Source organism: Macadamia integrifolia, chromosome 12 (genome assembly GCF_013358625.1).
Source record: "Macadamia integrifolia cultivar HAES 741 chromosome 12, SCU_Mint_v3, whole genome shotgun sequence".
In the NCBI taxonomy this organism is placed as follows: domain Eukaryota; kingdom Viridiplantae; phylum Streptophyta; class Magnoliopsida; order Proteales; family Proteaceae; genus Macadamia; species Macadamia integrifolia.
Window position 1 is genome coordinate 24,526,817 of NC_056568.1, and position 22,705 is coordinate 24,549,521.

A 22,705-nucleotide genomic window follows, 5' to 3' on the forward strand; every position below is an offset into this window, starting at 1 on the left:
ATAAGGTGTACTTGGTAGTTGTAGGTATGATTAAAATGAAGGGTCATGAGTTTCTGAAGAAAGTACGGCTCCGTTTGGTATCGTTCTAAAAAAACGTTTCTGGAGTTTTTTCGTTCTATTGGAACGAAAAACGAAATATTTTGTTTGGTCCGTTTCTGTTTTTCTAAAACAAAAAGTGGAAAAAAAAAACTGAAAAAACGAGATTAGACGGAACTCCATTCCCAGTTCCGTTCCATTTTACAAAAAAAAAAAAAAGAATTATCTGTCCAAAATGTTCCCAGAAATAAAATTTATCAAACACCTTCTTACCCGTTTCTGTTTCCAGAAACAAGAATTATCAAACACCCTTCTTACCTGTTTCTGTTTCCAGAAACAGCAATTTCTGTTTCTGCCGTTTCTTGAAACAGAAACAGCAGAAGCGTTATCAAACGGAGCCTAAGAACTTAGGGAAACCAAACGATGGCATGACTTCGTCCCACCAAGTATTTGTGATTTTTGTTCATGTATAAATTATAATACGTGATTGTTTTAATTCAAGTGTTAAGCCATTCAGATAAATTCTATATCCTCAAGTTATTTGATGTTATTTATAAAGATTGAGTTTTTCTATGTTCGCGGTGATTCACATTTATCATGGTTCATTGTGACCACAGACAATAGTGGAGGGAGAGAGAGATGGGAAGAATGTTTCGTTTCTTGAGGAGTTGTTGATTATTATTTAGCAGTTTATCCCATGGAATCAAGTATCCGTATCGGATTGGCCGGATCGCCCGTATCAGATCTATATTGGCGAGATCAGCCGTATCAGATCGGTATCAGTTGAGACTGATCCCGATACCTGACCGATCCTGAGACGAGTATCGATATCATCCTAACTATTAGATACCGATCCAGATCGGCTGATCCGATCTGATCCATTTACAAAATATATATTTTTTTAACAATTTATCATTGGGAACCTGGTTTCTAAATCCTTCCCTAAATCCCTTGCCAAGTCCATCAGTATCGAGTACGATACCTTCATCGGCACCTCTAGCATTGTCCCAGTCAACCACGCCACAAAATCAAGGAAGACGCTCTTCCCTCTCGACAGTCATTGAAGGCTTTAAAGATTTATTAGCCTCGTCCCTGTGAGGTCGCACACTTCAATTTCCAGCTCGAGATTTAGGGTTTATCTTTGTTCATTTCAAATCTTAATCTTGCCTTTCCTGGTTTGGCATCGGTGATGATATTGTTCTTCACTGCTCACTAAGATTGTCGGGTTCTGAGATTTGTTGATGTTGTTGCTCCTAAATTCATCTGTGTTGGTGATGTGGGTTTCTTCTCCGGAACCATAGATTATACCTGCTAAATTTTGCGATTTTCTTTACAAACATAGCAGATCGAGCCCCTTTTGATCTCCAAAAGCAATTCTCGGATTTCTCTCTGGAATCAGCTATTGTATTTTTTTTTTTTTTTTTGCTCCAAATGAGGTGCAAGATTGTCATTTGAAGTTGAAATTTACTAAAACAACAACTCAGCATCGTCAAAGCATGAAATGGCTAACACAAAATTCACAAGAATGAAGTTTTAGGGATATGTTAAAATTCCGTCTCAAGAATGGTTTCCAAAAATGGTGCTAAAATATATCCACTAATGGTTTCTGGGTTTCTTTCAATTTAAATCTACACAATGGTTTCCGCTAGATTTGAAGTTTCAAAGCAGAATGTTCTTCTTCTGCTATTCTTATGCTTATGAATTTCTTACAATTTTTCAGATTAAAAGAAAAAAAGAGCCGATCCTAATCTTTACTTGACCGATCCTTACCGATATCAATGCGTATCGTATCAATATCAAATGAGACCGATATCAATACCGATAACGAAATCCTTGGTTTATCCCCTGGAGTGCTTAACACATTTGGCCCTGAAGAGTCTTTGAAAAAAAAAAAAAAAAACTTGTACCACGATCGATGATTATGGAATATGTGACACGATGGTTTAAAGAAATGTTGTTGTTGCTTGGAATTCCATGGATGGGGCTTTCAATCAGTCTGGGACCAAAGGGTTTTAAAACTCGGAATCCGCTTCCGAGTAGGCCGATTTTCGATCCGAATCGATCAAAATCAATCAAAACCGATCATTAATCGGAGGGAATCGATGTGACTTCAATGCGAATCGGGCGGAGCATTTCTGTTTTCTGATATACAATTTGCAGGGTTTGCTCCTCACGAAACCATGTTATTGAAGTGTATGATGTTAGTTAATAAATCAGAATCTATGAGGTTAAAAGACAATAAGGGAAATTTATCTTCTCTGAGACCTAAAAACAGATGGAAATTTCGAAGCCATAAAAATCAAAAGTGAACTCTGATAAAAGCCATAACCGAATACAGAGATATAAGGTTCTATTTCAGTTCATTGCGATCGGAGACATCGTCGGTGGTGGTGGACAAAGTAGACTTGGGAACTCCTCCGTTGGGTTCGTAATCGTCGGGATCGCGGGTAGGATCGGACTTGTCCATGGCGTCGCGAGCTTTCTTGAGGAAAGGCTTGAAAGCAAGCTCTATGGTCATCCATCCGAAAGCCAGGGCTCCGGCAACCACAATCGCCGATTTCGTCGTGCTCTCCTTCTTCGATTCCTTCATCTTCGCTCCCTTCGCTTCAACCGTTCTTCTTCCCTTCACACCTATTTTCCCTTGCACCGTAACTCGTTAGCTTGGGATACAACTATACAAGCAAAGATATTTGAAAAACTATTTTTTTACTTTATATATTCGATCAACGGTCTAGGTTTGCTGTTTGCGGAAGAACTGGACCCCGCCTCACATCTCTGTGGGCGAGCGTCGAATCAGTATACTCTATTAGAACAACTGTGCTCCGTACCACGCTCTCCCCGCTACCGCCATTAGGTATGAATTTATGTTTTCTGGTTTAGCTCCTCTGAAATCTTTGTGATCTATCTCAGTTATTGTTTACAAATTGGACTTTCACGATTACTTGGCTGTCCGGTTTATGTCTGAATTCAAGAGATTCACGGCCGATTTTTTGTTCATCCATCGACTAGGTATAGCTAAACTTGCAACTGAAAGGAAAAAAAAAAACCCACAAAAGTGTCTCTAAATTCGAATTGTAATTGGATATTTTGATTATTTGGTGATTGTGAATCCAAAATGGAATTTTTATTATCTAAGCTGAGGTTTAAGTAATCCCTTGCCCGTAAAAGAACTAGATTTTAGTTAGTTTGTTTTCTGTTAATTGTATCCCTTAGGATTGCAGATTTTTCATACACTAATTAAACATAGCACCAGTCCTTCTTCGCTTATCTGCGTCATTCAAATTTTGTGTGTGTGAATTTGTTTGTTTTTGCCTTTTTTTTTTTGGTTTTTTTTTTGTTTTTAATAGAAATTCAAATTGCGTGTTGGGTTCTTCGGCAAACGTTAGGAGACAACAATTCTTGATAAGGTCCCTTGGAGGTCACAGAAATCAAACCCACGCAGAGAGAATGCAAACTACGAAGGTTGTGGCTGGAACTCATTTAGAAGCTGATGTCGAGACTATAGTAAGAACAATTACTCAGTTTGACCCAAGTAGACACAAAGGCCAGGCAGGTCAGCTTCTTCTTCTATTTAGTAGTTTGTACTCTATTAGAGCATATTCGTAGTTATTGCAGCGAATGTGTCTCCTGTAAATTTGCTTATAATTATGTATATTTCCATGGATATTGTGATGTGAAAATTTTGATTTTATTGGCCAAGGAAAGAAATGATTTCCTGCTGAATTTCACTGTGCAATGAAATTCATGTGTGGTCGTTGTTACGAGAATTCAAGTTTCACAACTCACTTGTTTCTGATCAACACACCTCTCCCCCCCCCCCCCCCCCCCCCGCGGTGGGAATGGTACCTCCTAAATTCCTAATATTCTGTAGATGGGCTATAAAATGTTAAGTTACAGTTAGCTTGGACCTGAAAAGCTCAAGATAGGACGTGAACAGTAACTAGTTCACTGGAATGGGCTACTCATGCGGATGGCAAAATACATAGAACTGTTGAGATGGCCCTTGTGGCATTGACCAAAAGGTGGGTTGACTGAAACTGTACACATAGCTAAAGCCAAAATAAGCTCTCCCTCTCTCTCTAAGTTGTTAAGAAAGGGATTTGCAAAATGGTTGGGAGGGGGTTAGGAAGAAGTTATTGAATGGATAGATGTGGGCTTGCACACAAGAAATCCGTGCAGCCACAGCCTCTGGTCTGTCATTTAACGAAAGAGTGAGATTAAGAGGAAAAATGTTGCGAAGTGAATTAACAATAACTGAGAGATTTAAGGGAATAAAAAATTAATTGATATTAATAAGTTTGTAGTAGTAGGTATCTACCATTAAGTTTAAGTCATAGTATGGTCATCAGTCTGCCAGTTTCAACCTGCCTTGCCGGGTGGATTGGGAGACCAGTTTTGATTACATTGATAGAGGCCATTCTGTGGCTCATCTCACAATTGAATGAGCAAGTGCTACCTTACGCCACATAGGCTGCAACATGCAAGATGCTTGTTTATTGTTTTTGGTACTCTAGTCTGAATGTCTCACTCTTCTGTTACTCAATTCTAATAGCCTTACTCCTATTACTAACCATACTATGTCCACGTTAATGAATTAAGCTATATGATTTACTTTTCATGGATCATTATTCACTAAAAAGTTGTTCATCAGGAAAGATAGCTATCATTGGTGGTTGCCATGAATACACAGGAGCTCCCTATTTTGCTGCTATATCAGCATTAAAAATTGTCAGTGCGCCACTTCTTTTGCTTTTCCCCCATTTTCATTATCTAAACTGGATGTGGCTATTGTTTTGCATGTGTATTCTATATTATTCACTTGCAACTATTATGGGCCTTGTAGGGTGCAGATTTGTCCCATGTTTTCTGTACAAAAGATGCTGCCACAGTTATAAAAAGCTATAGCCCAGAGATAATCGTGCATCCTGTATTGGAAGAATCTTACAGTATAAAGTGAACTGCCGCTTGGAATCTATTATTCCTTTGATTATTCAGATTTGGATATTCTATTCAGGTTCTGATTTTCAGGAAACAATATATTCAGGGAGGATGAGAAAAGATCCATCTTTGCTAAGGTTCTCGCTAAGGTTTCCAAGTGGATGGAGAGATTTGATTGCCTTGTTGTGGGTCCAGGACTTGGAAGAGACCCTTTTCTTCTGGTGTGTGCTTTTGTGGCTTCTTGTTATATTGGTTTTTTTTCACTAGATTTAGTTTCTGGAAATGGGAATGGGCATAATTATGTGGTGGCAGGTGTGCCTCCTTCTGAGAGATGTAATGTAGGAATGGATTTGATAACCAAACCAGTCCCAAAACTGCAGGAAATTATAAACCAAAGAACAACCAAAATTCACCCAACAGTAGACAACAACAACAGTCCAGTACTAGTCAGCCAACAGTCCTTAAAACCCAGAATTACCAAATTCAGAATCTGGAATTTCAAAGGGCAGAGTTTGCACCAACAAATAGGATATCCAATAACAGAAATAGAGTTTGGATAAAGTACGATCAAAATCAAAACATCACTAGAATAGACAAATCAAATCAGAACTCAATTCTGGACAGCAGATTCTGAAATCTGACCATCGATCCTAATACTTCAGAAACTTCAGCAGCAGAAGTTTAGGGAACAAGTAACAAGTCTAAATACTGATTAGAAGGTCTAATCCATCGAGAAGATATAAGCAACAACCAACTTCAACAGGCATCAGAAATCAGACAAGAAATTCTGGGCAGAATCAATATCGGCCAGGACTGCAGATTACTACACAGCAACTGAGCTGGAGGTCTGATCTGCCTCAAAACAGGATCGAGTCCTCTTCTTAATGGTCCTAACAATCGACCAAAATCTCAAAGCCATCGGGTGGTCAGAACTCCAAAATAGACTAGGCCGAAAGAATAGAAAACAGAGAATTTAACCCAGAAATTTCTGCCAAAAAAGTTCAGATTACTTACGTGTTCCGCTAAAGAAGAGAACCAATAAATAAGACCAGAAATAACAACAACCCACTCGGACTTCTCGCTGCAGAGTGTCGATTGGATCAAACACCAACCCCTAGGCCTTGATCAAACACAAGGAACCACCATTGATACCCAGCGGTAGCAACAAGAGAGATTTTTTTTTTTTTTTTAAATTCAAATCGTGGCTCATTAAAAGAGCCATCATCTTTATTTATAATGATGGGGAGGGTTTACAAGTAATAGTAACTCCGAGTTACTAAATCTGAGTTACTAAAAATTGATTACATGAAGTTACTAAAAACTAAAAATTAGAATCTAATGAAAATAGAAACTAGTCTAGACAGAAATTAGAAACTAACAATGACTTGAAATTAAAAACTAATTTAGGACTTCAAAATAGAAACTAAATAACTAATTAGTAACCCCATCAGCAGCCCAAACCGTGGGCTGACTTGGACCAGATCTGGGTCGACCCATTCAGCCATTTGGGTCGACCTTGGTCTTGGTTCTCCTTGTGTAAACCCTTGTTGGTACTGCATCAAGATGACTAGGAGCCACAATACATTTGCTTTAATAGAGTCAGAAAAGAATTAAGCTTTTTCATTATTTCCAGTTCGTGTTCTTCCTTCGCCTCCTGCTCTTCCTTTTCTTTGTTTTTGTATCTTTTTTTAGCAGAAGATTCTTGAATTTGTTTAACTCTGTATTCTTGTTTGGATATTTACTTCCACTATCCATATATCACGACTAAATATTTCCATACTACTTGCATAACTTCTACAGGACTGTGTTAGTGAGATAATGAAGCTTGCGCGGCAATCAGAAATTCCGATTGTCGTAGATGGGGTATGTTATTCACATGTTTACATTGGAGCATTTAAAAAAAAAAAAAAGAGGCAAACAATTCGTTGTTCTCATTAATAAATACCTAATCTATTTCTAGGTTCCTTACCTTTACTTTTTTTTTTTTTTTTTTAATGATGTGTTCTCACAGGATGGACTCTTCCTTGTCACTAACAATCTTGATCTTGTTAGTGGGTACCACCTAGCTGTCCTAACTCCAAATGTGAATGAGTATAAACGCCTTGTTCAGAAAGTTCTAAATTGTGAAGTTAGTGTTGAAGATGCTACTGAGGAACTACTATCTTTGGCAAGAAGGTAACCATAGTTTTTAAGGCGCTAGTAAGGCGACATTTTTGCTGGTAAGGTGGCGCTGATGCGGTCTAGAGATGGTAAGGCAGTGCTCCACCTTACTTGAAGTGGTGCCTTATGGGTTTTTTTTTAAACACATTTTAAAATTACTTGATGAAGATTCTAAATATAGATTTTTTATTGGTAGGTGTATGATTTTGTTAACACTTGAGATGTATGAGATCAGTTTTACTCCATCAAAAATAACCAAAACAAACAAAACAAAAACAGGATTCACAAACAGGGTTTGGATTTTGTCAAGGGTTTTAAGAAAGGGCTTTGAGAAGGAATCAAGGAACAAGGAAGAACCACTGATCTAGGCGACCATTTTGCTCCAGCAATGGTGAGTTTGCTCTGACAACGATGAGCTTCATTCTTCTTTGACATGAGTAGAAATATAGTGGATGACCTCAGAGCTTAGACACTTATTTTGGCATCATAGAGATAAGTATAATAAATACTTGTATTTTTTATGTCTTCTTTTCTTTATATTTATAATTTTGTTTCATAATTATGTATTTATATTATATGTTAATATGATTGATGATTGATGATTGATGATTGATGATTGATGAAGATGAACTTAGTTTATTCACTTTATTGATTTGTTTTCTTGATGAATATCTTACATTGGTATGAATATGAGCCTTTAATATTTATTTAACATATGAGTAATGGGATTCAACTAGGATTTGAGCCAAATAGATTGGTTTTATAAAAAAATTACATAGGAACGCTTTAGTCAATAAGGCGACGCTTTATGCCCGCCTTATCGCTAGGCGCTCCGAAAGACCCTCAAACGCCTCTATCGCCTTACCGCCTTAAAAACTATGAAGATAACTCGTTGTATGTTTATGTTGGTATCAGATCATTAACCTACTCATAAACTGACTTGGCTGCCTATATATCACCCATCCCAGAAAATTAGATCTATCACCTGATTACTTATCTTCCCCCCCCCTTCTTTTCCAGTTAAAAAGAAATGTACCATCACTACTTAGATGAGTACATGTCAACAGATCTGTTGAGATGGTTTGGCTTCTGAATTGAGTTTTTTTTTTTTTTAGTATTGTTGATTTCCCTGGTATGAGTCATTGTGGGGTTAATATTGACTACTGATCTTGGGTATGTATAGCAGTGGATGCTTAAATACTTTGGTACATCCTCTACGTATGTCTTCTGTGCTTGACATAAGTTGATATAAGATTATGGGAATTATTTATAGCACGAGGTCTCATCATTTTAAGATGTTGTGTTTAGGAATAATATACAGCTCTCTGTAGATTTGTCCCTTTCTCTTTCTCTCTTTTCTTTAATACCCACTATTTCTGCTTCTTTTGCTGTTTCAACATTGTAAATTCAATTATGTGATAAAAAACAACCTTCTCATTAACTCAAGTTCCACAGTAATCTCATACATCATCTATAGCTGCTAGCCGTTACACACTTCAAAAGGCTTGCATGTCCATCTGCGAAATCATTATTTTTTTCCCAACCACCTAGCTTGAAACCCATTTGCAGACTACTCTTCAATCTGTAGCTGATTCCTATGTAAAACCTATGTCCCTATTGTTAATACCCAAAGTTTCACTTACTGGAAAACTCTCGAGTCCATCTATTATCGAGCACTAAAAGTTTAAAATATCTCCCATCCAAAACCAATTCCTTTAACCTCCATAAAGTTTCTCCCAAAACAGTAGGGCTGTAACCTGGCGAAGTCACAGGAGGGTTTGGGTGGGAATTCTAATTATTGGAATTTTATTGTATGAAATGGCCTCCCGTCTTGATTCTAGCAGCCCAAGATTTTTAACAATACACTAATTTCCTCCCAACACTTTTGAGTTTGTGATCCTACATCAATTCAATTTGATTTGGTTTAAGCTTCATGTAATAATGTAGGTGATCCCTGATAAATAGGATGCGCAACACATTGCAAGAGATCTGGTTAAATTTTTATATCATCTAATTTTCACATTTCTTTATCTTGGTCAAAATATTTCAAAACAGTCTGAACATTGACCATTCCACAAGGGTGGTGGTCCAACCATCTGGATTAAACAGTCGAAATGGTCAAAGTTGAAAATTACAGAAGTAACAGTTGTTTTACATAAGAAATAGGCAAAATTTACTCTGGACTGCACACCTAATTGCATCACATGGAAGGGTGATGTGGCAAATCCGACCATTGGGTATCTAGGAACAGTCTGGATTGTCAATGTGTCGAATTTTGGGAATCAAATTCAATCATATATCCTCCCCTGTATTGGCATCTTCTGTTGTGCTTTATTAGCTGTCCATGGCATGCACCCTTCCATAGTCCTGGACTTTCCGATGCTTTGTTTGGCCACTTAGCTAATCGATTTGGAATGAAACTAGACATGTGAACCAGGGCCAGGGGCTCTACCTGGTTACAGAATTTCAGCCCCCATTGACCCACCAAGTAGCAGGTATTCGCAGAGTCCAGAGAAATATGTTCCTCAGCTACATATATGATGATGTAGTCGTAATGGGCCTTACACATTAATCTTGTAGGTATGTGTTTTCAGCCTTGGCCATAAAATATGTTCAAATGAACTTTTCAGATCACCTTATACATCAAAATGGCCCGTAGCCCAACAGCCTGATTGAACTGTTTCAGACAATTCGACAGTTCTGACTGAGACTGGTTGATCATTGATCATTCAATGGTTCGAAGGCCATGAATAGTCATCTTGTTGTTCATGCCTAGTGTTTGAATGCTGGAGGTGAAAGAATTTGTGGTCATTATGCCTGTTAAAAGAGGCTAAATTTCTAAATATTTTCTTTGCATGTGTTTATATACCATCTAATTGTCACCAGTTAAGCTGGTAGCCTTCCTCCATCCATTTTTTGCTTAGTGTTACAAATGCTATACATCATTTTGGTACTGTGCCTGATGAATGTGAATGGTATTCTATTTTGTTATTTGTGTTCCCTTGGCCTTCTTAAACCACAATTGCTCTGTTGGTCAGGATTGGTGGGACAACGATTCTACGGAAAGGAAATTCTGATCTCATCAGCGATGGTGAGACAGGTACAAAAATAAGGGGGCGTTCATTTTTTTTCTGAAGATGATGTTCAACATTCTCTTCATTTGCTTTCAATTTTCTGATGGTTTACTAATGAATTTCTGTAAATTTGATTGATATCTTGTAATTCATAATAAAATAGATTAAGTTGATGGCATGAAAGGGCATTGGGGTAGTCACAGAAAACACAGAGGACCATGAATAGCGGCATTACCTGAATAGGTGGGAATCGATATTTAAAGCATCCTGATAAATCTAACTATCGTCAATTGCTTTGATTGGATAACCACTCAAAGCATTTAATCTATCACAAGAGCTTGGGTACACCAGAGATATGGGAAACAATTTAGAAGATTCAAATTTGCTTTAAAAAAAAAAAATTTAAGGTACAGAGATTGGATGGTTCAGTTATCTGTTTGAGGTAATCTATCAAGAAGATTTATGAGTCGGTTGTTGTGTTAGTCATTCTGGATGATTGGTTTATATGTCCATTCAAGAAGAATCTTCTATGTGGGATAGGATGTTTTGAGTGCCATGTCACATCCTGTCACTCCTGTGCTCAAGCAGAATTTGTTTACTAAGCACGAAGAAGGTTTTTTTCTATGGGAAATTTGTGATAAATCTGAGTTAAATTTAAGCTTCATTGCCGTAGACTGGAATTCCACTTAGTTTATTTGGTTTTATCCATGCATCCGACTGCCTTAATTTACTTCTTTCTGGACACATATTACTCACTGTTCAGGTTTTCTATGTTCTATAAGTTATGATCATCTTTAGAGACTCTGAAGCTCTGACTTTCAATGGTACAGTGAATATGGTGAGCACATTTGGATCCCCACGGCGGTGTGGTGGCCAGGGTGATATCCTTTCTGTAAGGCTTGTTACCATAGAGAATGCTTTTAACCAATATCTAGTTTGTATTCCTTTGCTAGTTCTTTCTTTAATTTACATTTGTCTTGCACTTCAGGATGTGTCTTTTCTTGTTAACCAAGGATGTGAATCTTCAGAAGGATCAATAAATTATAAATTATTAACCGATTTGAAATTCATTCTTATTTTTAAGTAGAGAAACTTATTTATATATATATATATATATATAAGATGTACGTTTTCCCTGCATCTGACTGAACTTGTGAAATTGCTGGCAGACATGCCAACTCAATGAACTCATAATGCAGACAAATATGTCCCTTTTTTTATTATATAAAATTTTAGAAATAAGAAAATAAGTTTTAAGAAAAAAAGGAACCACTTCAATCCTTTGGTATCACGTATGACCTCAAATTGAGTTGATCGGAAGGTAAGGATCCATGTAGCTGACCACATTTAGTTGGGATAAGGCTAAGTTGTTTGTTGTTGTTGTTGTTGTATGTTGATGAAAAGTTTGTTTGAGGCATTTCAGTTCATATTACAATGTGTTTGTTTTTAAGGCAACATAGTAAACTCCTAATAGATTATGAAATCTTATCCATTATGATTATCGCCTCGATTCGAGGATCAGAATCAGATCGGTTGAATTGGCCGAGACCGATAATGATTCGGACTAACTGTATTTTCAGGGTTCATGGTAATTATCATTGTCGCAAAGTCTTATTATTTCCAATTGCCACAAGGCATCTATCCACATGGATAGACGATACGTTCATTCCAACCATTGGATAGATATGACATGGTCTGGATTAACCATGTGTCAAATTTCAAAGTCTAATTCAACCAAATACCACTTCTGGTATTCGCATACACTCCTTGTATGTCTATGCATGTATACTGGTACTCTGGACATCACCGTGCATTTTCCCAACTGTGAGTGGGAACAGACAGTTTAGATTAAACAACAAAACGTGAAGATGGATGATTCATATTTATCTTGTGATTTTTGGAAACATTGCCTTCAACTGTTACGGGGATAACTACCTTTTTCTTTTATTTATTTTTTGCATGTGTTGATTGAAGATCTTGGATGTGCCAGATCATTAACTTTTTAATTTATATAGCATTGGCAATTTTTGTTCTTTAATTGAATCATTGTATGTTGGTATTATTCTTCGAACTATACTGTTTTCTGATCCTGATGCGTTGGATCATTTTAAATCAATAAAGGACTCTGAATTTTAGAAATTTGTAATCTGAAATGGCTGCATTGGTGTTCAGAAATGGTGCTCTTGAGAGCTGCAAAACGCTTATTTCCAAACTCATAGCATTCTCTTAAAATTTAACCCTTCTGGTGTCAGTGTTGCTGTATTTTCATCTTGGGCTTGTCAACAGATGCTATCTCTAGAAGAAGACTCAAGTGGCAGGTAAGTTATCAATCATATCAAGACCTAGAACTAGAAGCGCCTAGTGCTGGAACTTACATGGTTGACTACTATTCGTTTATGTACCTTACTCTGGTGGTTCTCTGGTTCTGTTTCTTTGAAGTACACCAAATCCAATGGTTCTGGGGTGCATTGCTGCATCAGCACTGTTAAGAAAAGCTGCCTTTGAGAGTAAGAAAAGAGGAACTCTCACCACAGACATCATTGAGTGCTTAGGGAAGAGGTTGTTAACTTATTACTAGGACATCTTCATCTGAGAAATTAAAGTTACTCTGCTGACCTTTGCTTTCTTACAGTTTGGAGGACATCTGCCCAGCCAGTTGACAATGTTGATGAACTGATTCTGTGGTCCTGGGTGGCGCCAGTGATGAACTTTGAAGGGTTATGACTGATGAGCTTGGATTCGCGCTTTCTATCAAAGTTTTGTATTCCTTCATATTTTGATCCATCTATTTGTGAGAGATCTGTGATGTATCCAAAATTTCTGTGGAAGAGAAAAATAAAAAATCCCTCCTTTCCTAAAGATTTTCTGTGGTTACATGTAATCTAGGTCTTTCTTGATTGTTACCAGTATCAGAAGTAAATAAATTTATACAAGCAATTTACCATCAGCCAAATGGGCAGTGTCGCTTGGAAGCATATTAGCACCTTGACTGTTGCTGTCCTCTTACATGTGCCTTCTGGAAGGTCAAGTTACCATATAGTGTAGGAGGTGTTTTCTCAGTCTCACCATACCAATGAATAGCTACGCACCAATTTCACTGTCTACTACAGACAATTTCTCAGGCTCAAAACATGCCATAACCTGAGAGGGAGGGAGGGGGAAGAGAACCAAGGAAGACAAAACTATACAATTGCCCATAAGAACAAGTGAAAGAAACCTGCTCAGTTTTCATGGCTGAGTAGGCCTTTTAATTGGAACCATGTGGAGACACAAGTTTCCAACACTACATGGAATTGGTTAAGAGGTTCGGGTAAGAATCCACAAAACTATATGTAATCTATTTCCTCTTCAGCTATTAACTTCTACCCAAGAGTATGAGCCTTTTATGATATTAATTGACCTAACATTTGGGGTCAACTATTGATATGGAAATAAGGAAAAAATGAAAAAGAGCTTTATGTTAAGGATCAAACTGCCCATGAAAACTACAATATTATGTCTAAAGGAATTCATAGCATTCTCATATCAAATGATTCCAGATATCAAAGAGGAAGGAAATGCAGCCAAAAACATCACCCCAAAAGAAGTTTCTATCAAGGGGCAATCTCTTCTTTAACACCTCTTCAAATTTTCCCAACCTGCACTAAAGGGGAAAACTTGAGCCGAGCATCCCTCATTTTGATAAAGTTGGGTTATTCCTAACTTCGTTTTGAAGCATTCTGGAGAGGAAAATGGAAAATGTCCAGCGTAAAGCCCCTCATGTTGAATTTGAATCAAGGCTACTAGGTGTGGGTACCAAGTGGGTACCATAGACTTATCAATCTCAACCGTCCCCACTACCACCCCCACCCACCCAAAAAACAGAAGAAAAAAAAAAGCTTCACAGTTTCTGTCTCGGCTTAATTTAAGGTTTTTTTTTTCTGGGTTGGGATATTCATAACTTCAGCACCAAAACTGAGCTTTCACATGACCTCATCCTTTGGCAAAAATTGAACCCATGACTACCATAAAACGATAGCTCAGAAACTTGCCAGAGCCTGAACCAACCTGATATATGAACAACTAGAGTCTTCGTGATCGCTCTTTCATCACAATACCCTCCAGAATCCCATCAGCTCCAAAATTACCAGAGAATTCTCGGGGCTCTACAGGTCCTGGCAGCTTGAATGAGACAGAGAAGGATCCTGATGGACAAAGATATTGTGTTTGCATCTCAAAAGCCTGTGAGTCCTTGTACACCACTTTCTCCCCTGTTGTGGTTACACCCTTTATCAGAACTCGCCCATCTGACTCAACTTCACAACTGAATTCCCCTGAAAATATGAAGTTAACAGTCAGACCACTTAACTGTAAAACCAGATTGTAAGAGCCAACGGTAGATTACCATAAGCTACTATATCTCACATTAACATGAAAACTTTCGAAGAAATAAATCAACATCATGAGATAAGGGGGTTAAAGAGTGAGTTCTCTCTTCTTTTCTCCTTAAGAGAGGGGGGGGGGGGGGGGGGGTTGGATTGAATGTGAGCTTCAATTAAGCGTACTCATATGACCATTACCCTTCTTTCCTGGAAACTAGTGATTACTATACCATGAAAGAAAAGAATAAGCATTGTACTGAGACACTACTAACATCTTATTAACATTGTAAAACAATCAGGACTTTGAAATTGATCAAAATTTCTACCGATATCCAACTTACTTTCAACCTTTCTCACACCTGGGAGGGATATGCGAAATAAATATGCATCATCACAGACACCGATGTCCACGAGTCCAATAAGTGGTCCAGCCTGCCTCTCAGCAGCACTCCCTGTCAGAGCAATTCCATTCTTGGTAGCAGCTACAATGTTATCCCACTCTTCCATACTTGGATGAGAAGGTAGAAAAATCATGGCCGGCCCAATTGTTTCCCCCAGCCCTGCTTTTACTGCAGTTGATGCCCTACTGCTGGATGGCAGGGGTGTGCTAAATGGTATGCCATTGAAAATTTCCACATTATGAATGGGTGACAAGGTCTCTTCATCAAACTCAGGATGGCCATTCCCTCGTTGCCTTTTCTGGGAATTACGAGAAGACCTTCTGAGGGACAACCCTTCATTAAACTCCTGCAGTACCACAGTTGAATCCATATGTCCACCAACATGAACACCTGAAAGTGACCTTGCAGCATCTCTATCCAGCAGCAAATCCTCAAGCCCAGTTAGCCTCTTAAACCTTTCTACATCATCAGGTTTAATGTAAGAGATCTCTGGGTCGTTAATGAATACAATGTTCTCGATGATTTTATATCGGTTTTTGAACCGTGAGTGGGCATGCAAATGACCAGGAAAAAGGTCAGGAAACTGAAGGTTATTAGTATGAGTATCCGCTGCTGGAATGGAGAGATTACCTAGGAAGAACTGGTGCAACAATGGTACCCTCACTACAACAGATTGATCTGCCTTCCTAAGCACATAGTAATATATCCGCTCTACTTCTACTGTTTTTATGTGAGAACCAGCCAGTTGGTCAGAAGTATATGGTGGAAGTCGCTCTGCCATCCTTTGCAGAGCTGATTTTTTGGGCCTATCAGCCTTAAGATCAGGTCCAAAGTATGTACCCATGATAAATCGCAAGAGGAAATTCTGGTCATCAGTCGTTGTCATGTGATTGGGCACATCCGAAGATTGAAATGCCATGGAACTGAGAGATTCTGCAGCCTCAAACAAGCTCTCCATGTCCCAGATCTATATATACATAGATAAAAATCTGCAAGAAAAGAAAGCATCGATTCAAGAAATGGACAATAATGATTTTTTTTCCAGTTAATCCCCAAAATCATAAAGTTCTCTAGGACAATAACTCTGAGTGTTGTTAGTAGTAAGTAAAGGGGGGGTTTTATTTAATTGATTTCTTTTATTCATCCAAAAAAAATTCTGTGTAGCATTGTACCAGCTGTGGCCTTGGGGGTTATTTCTGAGTTTGAATTGACGGTGACAAATATTTAGAATTAACACCCACTTTGGTAATGCATGAACTTCACAGTAACTGTGTGCAAGTGTTCCGTAATTACTCTATACCTTGTTCTGTTAAAACTATGAGGTGCATGTAGGAGGTTCAAGTACAAGTACTTCTAAGTAACTCCCCAAGGCACAAGAGAAATTCACAAGCAACACCAAGTTTAACTTTAGAATGCCTTGTCCTTGAGTAGACTAGCCAAAGTTAGTTCAAATATCAGCAACCAAAACAAATGGGAATCCATCGAGACGCTGCATTTAAAGAAGTGATATATGATGACCTTCCCTCATTGTTGGCTTCCTCTGGTTAGGGATATCGGATGCGGCAAAGGTATATGCTTATCAAAGCTGCCACCTGTACTCACGTTATGGCTACTGCACAACAACGCGGTTGAAAGCAATCCTGCTTTCCTTGATATCTCTCCCTAATCCACTTTCCACAATGTATATCCCAATACAATACTCCTTTGTGAGGAAACCAGAAAGGCACAGCTAGACTCGCCACTTAGAGCCGACACACTCGATACTCATCTCCCGAAGGAGCATCTCCATTCAAATCCGAATCGTAAGATAAATCAGAAGCTGTTTTGAGGCATTGAAATCTTAATTAAGAAGAGTTTCATCCTCCGAAGACTGTTCCAGAAAGAAACGAAGCTAGCAGGTCCTTTTCCGCTTGACCACTAACTCATGAGCAAAGCTACCTTTTGCCGCTCCTCATGCAGCATGAGCATATCTTCACTAAAAGCTGGCTTTACTGACAAACGCTTGTGTTTTTATTCAGGGGAAGTCAATCTAACAAAATATTGACTTGCCCCACAAACTGGTGCAGGATCTTGATAGAAGATGCTTTGGCCATAATGTAATCTTGAAGCTAGAGTCCTAGACATGATGAAAGCTTATGACAGATTGGAGTGGGATTTTCGTAAGGACTGGGGAAGTGTGTATGTTCACACTCCCAACCTTCCAAAAGTGCCTAGAGGAGACAATCCATTTCTGGTTCCAACTGAGAAGACTAGTATGAGGGATGATCAAGAATGTATCATATATCTCACGAGCTAGATCAGTTCCCGATAAACAAGTAAGAATTGCCTAGATAGAAATGGAGGGAATTGGACTTACGTTCAGGTTCATTAACAATTAGGTATCGGTGAGAACATAAAGATAACAGATTTAACTAAATTTAATTTTTTTGTTTTAGAATAGCTCCCCAGCAAGGAACAAAGTCCTTTCTCTGGAGAAGGAAATAAGGGTGAGACACCAACCATGTTATATCATCAAACTCCATCCTCCATTAGCAATTTTAATCAGCTTTTCCTATTCACTAGTACACTGTGCGCTAAACTAGCAGCCTGCGGAAAATGCTAGCACACTAGCTAGGTACTTATAGTCATAGAAATAGCACTTCGAAGCCTGCTGGAAAACTAAAACGCACAATGGTGTTTGCTGCCTGTGGGGCCCTTTTGACCTCCACTCATTACCATAAACAATGAAGCCAGGAGTGGAAGAAAGAAGGGGCTTGGACCCTAAACCTCAGCCTTGGCAAGGTTATCCAGTCAGCTATTTCTGCACAATTACTGACTGCAAGAATCTAAATCATAGTTCCGTCAAGGCATTGCCCCAGCAACAAGTCGCTCCTCGATGCTCTAGGCATCTAGTCACCTCAATTATCAAGATAAATAGACCCAAGAAAAGAAAAACTACTAAAAATTTAATAAAAGAAACTAGAGAATACATAAAATATAAAGAACTCATAAGTATAAATTTAGGTCCAGAATGCAATATATGCCACTCATATACATTGTTGCCATGCCTCCTCCCATGCACTGCTAAAGGTGCCAGAGCAGATGGGCACTGAATTGGCATCATGACTACTATAACATCAAACAGTTAATTATGATAAGTAACAAGTTAGGCAAGAGCATAGAAGTGGAACCGGCACACAAAACCCTACTTGGGACCAATATGGTCTATGCGCCCACCCAAGCACTAGATAACTCAATGGCAAGAATTAGTGACAGTTCTGTAATTACAACAAAGTTGCAAAGAGGGAGTGGCAATCTTATGGAATTAACAAGAAGCACAAGGGTATTTATGGCATTACAATAGAAAGCCCTCTTTAATAAAGAACCCGATTGAGGTTGTCTTCTCCAACCTCTCGAAAGTACAGGCCAGTGGTAGGAAGCCCCCTTGCGATGGATCCAACTCTTCACCCTAGGCTCCAATCAAGGTAAGATTTTAAGAGGAGATAGTTGGCCCTAAGATCTCTGAATTTCAGCCAACAATCCTTCAAAGCAACAGCCTGGGGTCTGAATCTAAATATCTGAAACTTGACCTGGTAATGGAGGAAGAATCAGATCTAAGAAAGAGCAACCCAGTGCACGAGGCTCCCGCTACTGCAGGGTCTGGGAGGGGCAAGTGTACGCAGCCTTAGCCCCTGCTTTGCCGAAGAAGCTGTTTCCAAGTTTTGAACCTGTGACCAACATGTTGCAATAGTGCAACTTAACCGTTGTGCCACAGGCTCGCCCACATGTTGCAATAGTACTTTGAAATCCAACAAGATATGGAGCTCAGGTTCAACAAGATGGGTTGCCCTAAGGAAGACCTCAACCCCCAAAATCTTAGAGAGAAAGGATTAGAGATGGAGGAGATTGATACCCAATGATGGGAGACTGTACCATGGTTGGAAATAATCAGAATAGGTAGTCCACGAAAGTATACTAAGATGAAGATAGGGAAGATAGAAGAAGTCATAAGGAGAGGGGAGAGAAGGAAGACCTCAACCCCCAAAATCTGAGAGAGAAAGGATTAGAGATGGAGGAGATTGATACCCAATCATGGGAGACTGTACCATGGTTGGAAATAATCAGAATAGGGAGTCGACAAAAGTATACTAAGATGAAGATAGGGAAGATAGAAGAAGTCGTAAGCAGAGGGGAGAGAAGGAAGAAGGGAGAAGAGCACGATGGCCAACAAGCACTAAACCCAATCTCAATTTCATTCCATTATCAAATCTTCCCAATGACTTGGGTCACAAGCATATTTAAAAAAAATAAAAATAAATAAATAAAATGAAAGTTTCCTAACTGTAGTCTACTGCTGAAATAGAAGTAAAATCAAACTCTATCTCCCAATTATTTAACCCAATCTAAAACTATAATGGGATCAAACTCTAGAACTAAAATTGAAATGGAACTCTAGCCTAAGTAAAACAAAATATTACAAGAGAAATCCAAATAAATAAATAAACAACTAATATCCTACTAGACCAAAACTAAATTGGGACCTAGTTCATCTGCATTTGGGCTACCCAACGGGTTTGGGCGGGTCCAAGGAAGTGTTCTTGCATCAATTCACCCGTTGTTGAGGAAAACTCCCCCACGAGTTTCGATGAACAGTAGAAATAGAAGGGCATGAATAGGGGTGAACTGCTCCTAGCCTCAACCTGAACAAAATCAAGATATGAAGCTTCGATGTTACATATGTGTCTTGAAATATGTGGGGAATAAAAAATTCAATGCATAGAATATTCAGCGTTGTAGTAGAGTCTGTTGTTGCTCCACCCATAATAACCGTCTCATCTCCATTGACCATTACTTGTTGTCCTACATCAGAGTGGTCTTCCTCTTGTGTTGAATCCATTCAGCTCAGCCTGTGGATGCACTGTTGGTATCACCTTCTTTGACTATAAGCATACTTCGTCAACCAATCCTTAAAAGAGCAAATGTCTGGTGCATGTGAGAAGGTTGTAGGTGTAAAAAAATTTGTTGCAATCAACTATGCCTCTTAGTTCTTCCAATCACTCTCGACCCAATTAGTAAATGCAATGAGAAGAATTAATCACTTCACAATAAGCACCATCATAATACTGAGAACTGGAGATTTTGATGAGACATCATCCTCAGACTCGATGATGATCTCGTTGGTCTTTGTTAACATATCCACCATAAACCGTGAAATGAAATTGTCACTCTACCTTCATCAACGAATAAAATAACACCCAGGTCACAAACCGCTATGGACCCAGCCAAGCACCAAATAACTCAATTGCAAGAATTAGTGGCAATTTCATAATTATAACAAAGTGGCAATCTTGTAATAGATCAGAATTGTAAAAGGTTAATTTTGGAAGGTGCATGTGGGTTAGGACACAACTATCCTTTACATTTTTTGTAAGGGGACAGAGTTGGAAGCAATTGTAATTGATGAACATAATTGTAATAAACAAGAAGCACAAGGGTACTTATGGCGTAAAAATAGAAAGCCCTCTTTAATAAAGAACCTCTCGAAAGTACAGGCCAGCGGTAGGAAGCCCCTTGCGATGGATCCAACTCCTCATCCAAGGCTCCGATCAAGGTAAGATTTTAAGAGGAGATAGTTGGCCCTACGATCTCTGGATTTCAGCCATAAATATTTCAAAGCAACAGACTGGGGTCTGAATCTAAATATCTGAACTTGACCTGCTGATGGAGGAAGAATCGGATCTGAAAGTGACTTTGAAATCCAGCAAGATATGGAGCTCAGATTCAGCAAGACGGGTCACCCTAAGGTAAGACCACAGCCACCAAAATCTGAGAGGGAAAGGATTAGGGATGGGGAACAGATTTTGTTCAACTTAAAAATTGATGTCCTAGGGCAAGAAAAGTTATTTATCACCTCTGCCAAGACCCTTAAAATGACAAGCAAGAAATATATTCCCAGGATAACTCATTGGCAGGATGATTCAACTTACCAACTACAGTGAGTATCATTCATTCCCTTCATTATGTGTCATGTCAATGCTCATTTAGAGAGAGATTGGTCATTTAAATAGAAATAAGTCGAATTAAACAAAATGCAAGCAAAGAGGAACAATCAGTGTTTCCAATTTGTATGTCCGGTCATAACTCTATACCAATACATTTAAAACTACAGTATCTTCTACCATTGGTAGCTGATCATATAAATCAACAGGCAGTCGCAGTACTCGAAAGAAGAAACAAATTGAATAGCAATTCTTATACTAAATTAGTTAAACCAATCCAAACCTACCAACAATTGCATAGGCAAACATAAATACGTACTAATCGAAACAAATAGCTGACAAAAGATCATTCCAGTGTCCAACACAACAACAAACTTAGCCTCATTCCACACCAGGACTCTAATTTTCAACTTCCAAAAGAAAAATAATATGATACAAAAACAAAGTAGGAAACCCTAAGATAGAGGAATGTGGGACGAGACTACTCCCTCCACAAAGCACAGAACTCTTCCAAAGGGAAATTATGAAGACGAAAGAAGCAGCAGGCTGAGGCCCAAAGCGAACACATCATTTTAGGCAGTAAAAGTGAATTCCAAAACTGGATCAAAGAGGGAGATTGAAGATGAAGAGCAGGAAAGAACAAAGACGAGTGCACATACCTTTGATACTAAGAAGCGATACAACCCATTCGGTGCGAGACCTTCATACCAGAGCTACAAGTAGAAAAACCCTTGAAAATTTGACAAAATAAGGAAGGGGGCAACTCAAAATTTTGTGGCGGATGCTGAACCCTGTCCCTGAGATGCAGCTTGCAGTAGCGAGCAAAGAATGGAACGCAGCACAAGGCCTGTGGGGAAGAAAGAAGCTACCCAAGTAGCTAGCGACTTTCTATTACCCTTTTTCAAATTGTCGCTGCCAAGTGCCAACTAATAGATTTTAGGAGAAAAGAACGCAGGCATCTCTCAAGACTCTCAACATCATCTTGAGTTCTTGACTGAAAAAGACCATACATTCTTTGGAATTTATAGTGCCACGGGATGCTCTTGCTATTCTTTCTGTCGATATGTAATAAATTGATATACCCAAAAACGTTACTTCAGGATCGAAAGTAGCCCATTTCAATTTCGCCCACCAATGAAACTGAGTTTGATACTTTGATAGGTTCTTTGGACTTGGGAGTTGGGACTTCCCTGGCACTTTTACATATATGATAGTGATTGAAATACTAGGTTTTTTTTTACTTTGGCAAAGCATAATTGTAGGCACCCAATGGAATAAGGTTAGACTTTGTGGTGGATATTGTTAACCATCTATCTTCTATTTGTGCTACTTCCCACCCTTTGGACCCATCTTTCATGGAGGGATCTGAACTAAATGTTTCCTTGATTACTATCACTAATGAAGCAGAGATAGGATCAATTATATTTAGTCTTGGTTTTGGTATGAGAATGAGTTGAGGCCAAAATCAAATTGTTAAGAAACTTTGGTTATCGGTCAGTTTTGATTTTAGTATGTATGATTTCGGTTTTTTCTTTTCTTTTTAATTTTCTACTATCAGATTAAGATTGATTTAGTTCAGTTCATTTTTGGGTTTAAACCATAATGAAATCTTACTTTCATAACTTGTAATGAGGAAAGATCCAATAGTTTTTCTTGATAAAAATGGTAATTTAGAAACATAAAAATATGGGTTATTTACAGTGCCACCCCTAGAGAATGCCAGTATTATAGGAACACTTCCTGTTTAATACCAAATT

At 38.5% G+C, this 22,705-nt stretch overlaps 2 protein-coding genes across 2 annotated transcripts; one reads left to right on the forward strand and one right to left on the reverse strand.

Annotated features, from left to right (window-relative positions):
• The first annotated feature begins 3,151 nt into the window (after positions 1–3,151).
• Positions 3,152–13,155, forward strand: LOC122094819 (ATP-dependent (S)-NAD(P)H-hydrate dehydratase-like). The gene is made up of 12 exons (XM_042665414.1): positions 3,152–3,177; positions 3,384–3,589; positions 4,688–4,764; positions 4,880–4,989; positions 5,081–5,195; positions 6,775–6,837; positions 6,986–7,149; positions 10,173–10,234; positions 11,039–11,105; positions 12,461–12,526; positions 12,648–12,767; positions 12,841–13,155. Exons 1-12 carry the CDS (start codon positions 3,152–3,154, stop codon positions 12,866–12,868), a joined length of 1,104 nt encoding a protein of 367 aa, XP_042521348.1. The 3' UTR covers positions 12,869–13,155.
• A 485-nt stretch (positions 13,156–13,640) lies between these two features.
• Positions 13,641–22,073, reverse strand: LOC122058448 (increased DNA methylation 2-like). Its single transcript, XM_042621140.1, has 3 exons — positions 21,608–22,073; positions 14,911–15,959; positions 13,641–14,521 (listed from the first exon to the last, which is right to left on the reverse strand). Exons 2-3 carry the CDS (start codon positions 15,926–15,928, stop codon positions 14,271–14,273), a joined length of 1,269 nt encoding a protein of 422 aa, XP_042477074.1. The 5' UTR covers positions 15,929–15,959; positions 21,608–22,073; the 3' UTR covers positions 13,641–14,270.
• Positions 22,074–22,705: the final 632 nt, after the last annotated feature.